This window comes from Ipomoea triloba, chromosome 11 (assembly GCF_003576645.1).
Source record: "Ipomoea triloba cultivar NCNSP0323 chromosome 11, ASM357664v1".
Classification (NCBI taxonomy): domain Eukaryota; kingdom Viridiplantae; phylum Streptophyta; class Magnoliopsida; order Solanales; family Convolvulaceae; genus Ipomoea; species Ipomoea triloba.
Window position 1 is genome coordinate 2,493,402 of NC_044926.1, and position 8,152 is coordinate 2,501,553.

The 8,152-nt window shown below is 31.3% G+C and overlaps 1 protein-coding gene across 1 annotated transcript; it reads right to left on the reverse strand.

The window, feature by feature from the left end:
* Window positions 1–4,989: 4,989 nt before the first annotated feature.
* Window positions 4,990–6,694, reverse strand: LOC115996959 (replication protein A 70 kDa DNA-binding subunit A-like). The gene is made up of 7 exons (XM_031236402.1): window positions 6,635–6,694; window positions 6,370–6,466; window positions 6,136–6,266; window positions 5,974–6,052; window positions 5,762–5,894; window positions 5,482–5,642; window positions 4,990–5,395 (listed from the first exon to the last, which is right to left on the reverse strand). Exons 2-7 carry the CDS (start codon window positions 6,459–6,461, stop codon window positions 4,990–4,992), a joined length of 1,002 nt encoding a protein of 333 aa, XP_031092262.1. The 5' UTR covers window positions 6,462–6,466; window positions 6,635–6,694.
* Window positions 6,695–8,152: the final 1,458 nt, after the last annotated feature.

Sequence of the window (8,152 nt, forward strand, 5' to 3'; positions counted from 1 at the left end):
TGAGAGACGTAAGAATGAAATCAGGTGAGGAATAATATCCATTATCGGAGTGATATAGATATGTTAAAAACTTGAGAAATAGAAAATTCATATTAACCACCAAGGGAGGTGTATAAACCATCCACTGAGAAATGGAAGGAGATAACCTTAGCTATAGATGTGGTATATACGTAAAGTATTTGAAAAAATAGAAGCAAATTATAATCATAACATCTCTTTATTTCCTATATTCGGCTGAAAACCAAACAAATGATCTATCAACCAAATGGTTTTAGGATTCCATTTTACTTTTGAAATTCGCGTGTAAATATTTTTTTTTTGGGATAAATTTAGCATGATTAATGACATCCGACAAAGAACTATTGCGCTTGTGACAACCTCACATAAGCACTTCATGGTTGGACTATATTTACATATAATAACTTTTTAACTGTTTTACTTTTGTCACACTTGGACAATTAGCCGACATAATTGATTTAAAATTTGGCACGATTGTCAAGTGTACTGTTTTTTTTTTACGATTCGGATGCGACCAATTACTTTCGATCGTGAACTGTTTGTTTTTTGACAAGCTTAATATCTGACATCATTGAAAGGTATGTTTGCTATTTCAAATCTCAGAATCTCCATCATTTACTATCCTCAATGGTGTTTTACCTTATTCTTTGTCACTGAATTATCCTTTTCTATTCTCTCTTTGTTTTTGAACGTCATTTTTTAAAAAAATGGCGAACCAAGCTTATTTTCCAGACCAATTTTCCTACACCACTTATGATATTGCTAGGTATTCCTTATGGGATGATACAGCATACCCAGCATCTTCCTCATCTTTTCCAAACAAAATTGTTGACCCATCTTTCGTTATTACGGAGTATTCCTTTTGTGATGAGTTGGTCGACCCTACGCCTTCCTCATCTTTACTAAACCACATTTCTTATCCATTTTCTGATGTTATCGGATATCCTTTATTGGTTGATGTTGCTGATGCTGCTCCTGCCTCATTTTTTCCAAGCCAAATTTCTTGTACATCTTCCGATATTAGCAAATATCCTTTATGGGATCAACAACATGGGATATCAACTTTTGGTAATGGATTGTTACCGAATATACCCTTTGATCCATTTTGGGGTATTGAGCATAATATGGGAGGACTGCTTGAGGCTACTGGTAATCATATGTTTTTTTCTTGATATGCAATAGCGATGACGTAATATATTTTTTCATCTTTGTTGCAGCCATGAACCACTTAAGTACGGAAGAAAATCTTATGGCATCAACAAGTGGTATACTTGTACAGGAAAATACATTTCCAGTTGCAAGTAACGCAAGTGTAGGAGGGAATATGACTACAGATTCTGTAGTTGTAGAAAGGAGTATGATTGAAACTCTTGCACATAGGCAGCGGAAGAATACGCGAAGAACTTTTCGTGATTCATCCACAATAAGCAAGGAAATGATTTCCAAATATTTCCATCTGCCTATATATCGAGCCGCCAAGGAACTGAGAGTTGGGTATACGATTTTGAAGGAAAGGTGTAGAGAATTAGGAATCTTTAAATGGCCATATCGACAGTTAGTGAGCTTGGAAAAGCTATCAGGAAAAGCTCAGGTAGTTTTTTTTATTTTTCCAAAGTTGTATCATTATAAGGTGAATGTTAATATAATGTTTTACAGGTATTTAGTAACATCGAAAATGACCATGACATAAAGGAGGCAATGAAGGAACTAAAAAGTAGAAGGGAAATGTTGCTAAGCGATCCGAATTTGAAGTTGAATCCAGCGGATATTAGGCTCAGGGATTCATGTACCAGAAAGATAAAGTATAGGGAGATGATGAGTCTTCTTCATTCTCCCACCCTTCGTGTACATCCCCTTCATATTCCTCCATTAATTGTTGATCCTGCCTTGCCGTTAACTGTTGATCGACCTTCACTTGCGACAGAAGAAGACGAATCGTTTAAACTTTTGCTTGATGGCTTTTGATAATATTTTTGAATAATAAGTATTTTTCTAAATATCAATAAATTTTGTAAACTCTTTAATAAAGAGGTTGTAGATGCCAAAGTTAGGCTACTGCCCATTGAGAGGTCATTTATAGCCATAAGATAAAATTGTAATCATTTACAACGCATAATATATTCCATAAATGTATATAACAAATGTCATTGTCGTACGACATGACTTGCACTTTTTTACCTTGCAAAAGGTAACAAATACATACATATATGTGAACCAAATTTAATTATATTTGACATAAAATAAGATATGGTCATCTTTAAACGATAACACCGAGGCCTAATATTTGCGATCAATTAAAAAACTTACAATAACATCATGAAATATTATAGGTTTATATTTCTTCCCTGGAATGTTCTTTCATTATCGTGTATTACGTTTTTGTACCACTGTATCCTTGTACGTACATTCTTGTGGCTCAGCAGTAACATAAGGTATTAAAGCTAAAACTTTCATGCTATACACAATTTTTTTTTTAAAAAAAAAGGGGAACAATTTAAGTCGCATAGGAAATTCTTTTAATAAAGCTAATTTGCTGCCTAATGCCTATCTCTAACCTAAAATTTGTTATTATTATAATTTTTGTCTTGATAAATGTGAATATATTAGCTTTGAAATACAACTTGTAGCTTTGAAATACAACTTGTTTTAAACTTATAACATTTATTGGACCTATGATTTAAGCATAACTTGTTGCAAAAGCTGAGCTTTTGCCCCCCAATATTGCATGATGATATTGAACTTGTTGCAAAAGAATTGGTTAAAAATAACTCGTCGTAATTATAAAACGGTAAGTAAGGAAATGATAGCAAGTTATTTTCATTTGCCCATAAATGAAGCAGCGGATGAAATTGAACATTGATAAGCAAAAGCATTATTAAGTTTTATATATGCCATGTTGCCTACAAATGCCAAGCAAGTAATTACAAAGGAAATTAAAAAATTGGTACAAATGTCAGATGTCTTTACAATTGTCATCAAAAATTAATTGAAAAGCGCAAATGTTTTTAACAGTGTCGGCTACATAACTATTATCATTTGACAAAAAAACTGCCCTCGTTGAAAAAAAGACTTAAAAAAGTATTTCTTACTGTTTGCACAAACTGTTGTCCTTTGCTATAAATTAGTGGTTTTGTTGGTCTTAGACTCTTCTTAACACTCATTCACACTCTTAGAAATTATTAATCCCTGAAACATTTAGTGCATGCATTTCACAAATGGCAAATATTGCTACTTGCTCATATCAGCTTCAACAAAATGATTGTTCTTCTGATGGTAACAATTCATTTTGGGATGAGGTATATCTATCACCACTAAGGGATAGTGAACCTCTTCTAAGTAGAGATCTTCTTCCAGGTGGAAATAATGTCAGTACTCAACCACAATGTACTGAAACTATTGGTAAGGTTTTAACATTTTGTAGGTAACTCTTGTTTTAATAATTAATAGTTTTTAACAAGTTGTTTGTAAATGCAGGTGTTTTAGCTACAAATCCTGTTGATGTATTTGATAGTGTTGATTTAATTGTCGAGGAAGATAATACAGCTGCAAAGATAGATTTACCAAATTTAAATCTAAATATCTTTATTAGAAGAAAAAGGACAAAAAAAACTTATCGTGACCCTAATACATTAACTTTAGAATTGCTTTCTAAATATTTTTATATGACCGTTGATCAAGCTGCAGATGAACTACATGTTGGTCGAGCAATTTTAAAGAAAAGGTATAAAGAATTAGGAATTTTGTACTGGCCTCAACGAAAACTCTCTAGTTTGGAGAGGTTATTAAAAAACGTCAAGGTAATTAAGTAATGCTTATTTATCAGCCTTATATTATTTAAGGAGAAATAACAAATTATTTTGTAGGAATTTGGCGGAATCCAAGACGAAAGCAAGCTAAAAAGAGTGATTGAAGAGTTGGAAGATAAGAAAAAATTGATAATACAAAACCCAAATGTTGAGTTGGGTGAGACAACAATAAGACTTAGAGACAAATGTGAAAGGAATATCTCAAAAAAAAAAAAGGTATGCAAACTTGTTATATCATTCAACAATTCATAAGAGTTCGTTGCAAAGTCATACACTTCCTGATATTTCCGAATTAATACCTGAAGAAATAGATGAAGTGCTAGAGTTTGTACATAATGATTTTCCAGATTCCAATAATAGAACATAAATTTATAATTATCATGCAATTATACTCTATATAATTCTATTTTTTGACCAATCTAAATTAGTGTGTTTGTGTATTGATTAACGATTTTAGGTGAAGGGAGGGAATTAGAAGTAATATTATGTTCAAATGTTTACAAATTTTCACTCTTTCTATGGATGTCACAAATGACTAAAATATAACGAGCATATATATTTTTTTTTAAAAATTACGAAGTGTATAAATTCGACAGTACGTGTACCATTAATATGTAACAAATTAACTAATTTAACCCAATGAAACTTTAATTTCTTATTCATGGACTTATGTTTTCTTGGTTTGTCCTCACTTTCTCGAAAAATGCCAACAGTTTATTATGTATAAACATATTTTTAATTTTTTTTTTCAATATGTTGTTACTTTAACATTTGCTTGTAATTAATGGTTCCAGTTTTAATTTTTTACGTAATAATTATCAGAACCATTTTAAAATTATGTGTAAGCATATTTTGTTTTTTAAATATTTTCTTCTTTGAAGCATATAACTTTTAAAATATTTATATCATGCACCACTTGATATAGATTGTAAATTTTGTAGAATTAAAAAAGTTTCAATTTAAACAAAAATAAAGTTGTTTGTTGCAAGTTTAAATGATAAGTTATTGATGTCGAAAAACACTTTGAAATGGAATACGAAAATACAAATAGTTTGTTACGAATGGCGGAAATATGGCTTAACTAAACTGTTACCACATGTTTTCGAAACCCTTTAAAAATTTAACATTATTTTCTAGGTACATAATATGCATAATATTCATTGGCTCAACCAATTTTAGGCTTTTTCCCTTTATCATTTGGTGGACTGCTTGCTTGCGAATCGTCTACACTATCTCCCGATAATTGGCTAAAATCAAGCCTTCTTTTCGTGGGATTTCCTAGCATCAACGATTGCCTAAACAAACCATCGTTTGAGTCAGCTAAGTCTAGCTGTACATCGTTGCACAGACACGCTACTGTATACTTTGTGCTTTGTTCACTGAATATGGTGTTTTTCTTGAGAGCAAACACAAGCCCAAGATTATCGAGTGTTTGTTGGAGCATAGCACCATCGTTTTCGCAGGTAGGTATGTTGGACGACGTCAGTAACAATAGTCGGTGCACCTCATGATTAAACATTGTTGCGCGTACACTTCCAACGTTATCAAATATTTCTATGTCCACCTTATACCTGTATATCAACAAAAACATAATATAAGTCATGCTATATTAGAATTTTAAGTATTAAGGAAACAACGGAGATATATATTTTGATACCTTTTGACAGTGATGCCATCAGTTTGTCCACAGTTCATGCAGTGGAGTTGTAAGCCTTCAGTTGAGTGGACTATTTTGTTGCAGTAATTGCAACCAACGTAGTAGTCGAAACCATCACGCTTAAGCAATCTAATTTTGCCTCTCACCCATGCAATTGGTTTCTAAATGTAATGCAGAGCCACAAAAGTAGGTCAAAAGCTTTAAAAGTAAATAGATTGATGGTTAAATGTAAAAGGCGATTTGACATTCGACATACAGTTGAAATGAAATGTTTACTAACTTGTTCAAATCCAGTTTCAAGAGATGAAAGGCATGTTTTTCGTTGCCTTATAGGGTCTGCCAATGCAAGCAATGAATCAAGGTAAGTCTTATCTACAATTTCCTTATAGATGAGTTCAGAGTTTTTGTCCTTCCTATAAGAATAACCAATCACTATTATCATGGTCAAATAACTGGTATATTCTACATAAGTGACAAGGAATTAAAAAATACCAATCAGTAAGGACTTTTGCAACGCGGCCAACAGGATCAACTTCAATTGATGTGTTATATAGTGTACTCAGTGACAACCCTAATTAAACACAAATGTCAAGTATGTAATATAAAAAGTAGAAATAATTTAATGCACTCGTTGGAAGAACATAACAATATTACCTTGGAATGCATTAACGTTCAATCCTTCAGCAAGTATAATGGGGAATTTCCCTTGCCGAAGTTGTAATTCAAGTTGAACCCCTTGGTTTACAGCAAACGTTCCCCAAAGTGTTAGCATAATAGGCTTCAATCTATAAGTGAAATTCGAAACATAATATATAAACAAAATGATAACATATAACAAAGTAAATAATTGTTATATAAGTAAGGCAAGAAACGGGTTAAGATTTATACTCTTCGTTCATGACAACAAAATCATGAACATTTTGTTCGCCATTTTTGGTCACCACAATTTGGCGTGGTAACTTGTATATAACAATCGCCATAATGCCTATAGTTATACAAAAGAAGCAACTAAATTGATGATGCATAAATCAAGTGTTAACCATAATATAATAATAATAATAATAATAATAATAATAATAATAATAATAACAATAATAATAATAATAAGGAACTAAACAAATCTAAAAGACAATGAAATAAAGAATTGACTTACTTATTGGTCGGCGAGATAAAAAATAGTCAAAAATATGGTGAAATGGGCTCAGATGAGCCTGGACATGTCTAGATATGTCAATTCCCTCATCATGACTAAGTTTTGAATCATAGTACTCCTCGTTATATTCCAAATATTCATGTACTTTGGATCAGGTAAATTTGTAAAACCTACGACAGCTTTAACCGATGCATTAGATATAATATATGTAGAAGACACCTCGAGTCTTTTATCAATCGTCCCATCAATGTCTTTGTCATACAACATTGCTTGCACTTTGTTACCCTGAAAGAAGTATCAAATACGTACATATATGTTAACGAAATGTAATTATATTTGACATAAAATAAGATAGGGACATCTTAATTAAAAACTTAATCCAACATAGTGGTTCACTAACCTACTTAAAACTTAGTACATAACTTAAAAATTACAACAGAATGAATTACTAGCATTTTTAAAACTTAAAAACAACAATTCATATGAACTTATATTTGTATTAACTTTTTTCGTTCAACATATTTGCTTTTTTTAGAGTTTGGATCTACTCAACCGTACAAGTTCAAATATTGTAATTTGTTGTTGCCTATGTACTATTTATTTGTGCATCATATATAAGATTTAGTTTAACGCTATTGTATTTTAATTACTTTAATTAAAAGATTATGCTCAATATGTTTATATATATTTTGTTCAAAGCATATATATACACTTATACAATAATAATAATAATAATAATAATAATATAATAATAACAACGAATGTTAGGTTAGAAATGGCTTGTGAACATATGACTAGCTTAATGACAACAATTTTATACGCGACTAACAGTATTAAATTTCCTTAATTGTGTACAGCATGGAGGGACTAGTGTTGATACCTGATGTTACTACTGAGTTACCACGATGGCGGTGCAAAGTTGTAGTGGTACAAAAACTTAATACACAAGAATCAAGGAGAACACCAGGAAAGAAATATAAACCCATAATATTGGAGGATGAGGCTGTAAGTTTTTAAATTGATCACAAATATTAGTCCTCGGTATTAATGTTCAAAGATGTCCCTATCTTATTTTATGTCAAATATAATTACATTTCGTTAACATATATGTACGTATTTGATACTTCTTTCAGGGTAACAAAGTGCAAGCAATGTTGTATGACAAAGACATTGATGGGACGTTGATAAAAGACTCGAGGTGTCTTCTACATATATTATATCTAATGCATCGGTTAAAGCTGTCGTAGGTTTTACAAATTTACCTGATCCAAAGTACATGAATATTTGGAATATAAGGAGGAGTACTATGATTCAAAAACTTAGTCATGATGAGGGAATTGACATATCTAGACATGTCCAGGCTCATCTGAGCCCATTTCACCATATTTTTGACTATTTTTTATCTCGCCGACCAATAAGTAAGTCAATTCTTTATTTCATTGTCTTTTAGATTTTTTAGTTCTATTATTATTATTATTGTTTGTTTTATATTATTATTATATATTATTATTATTATTA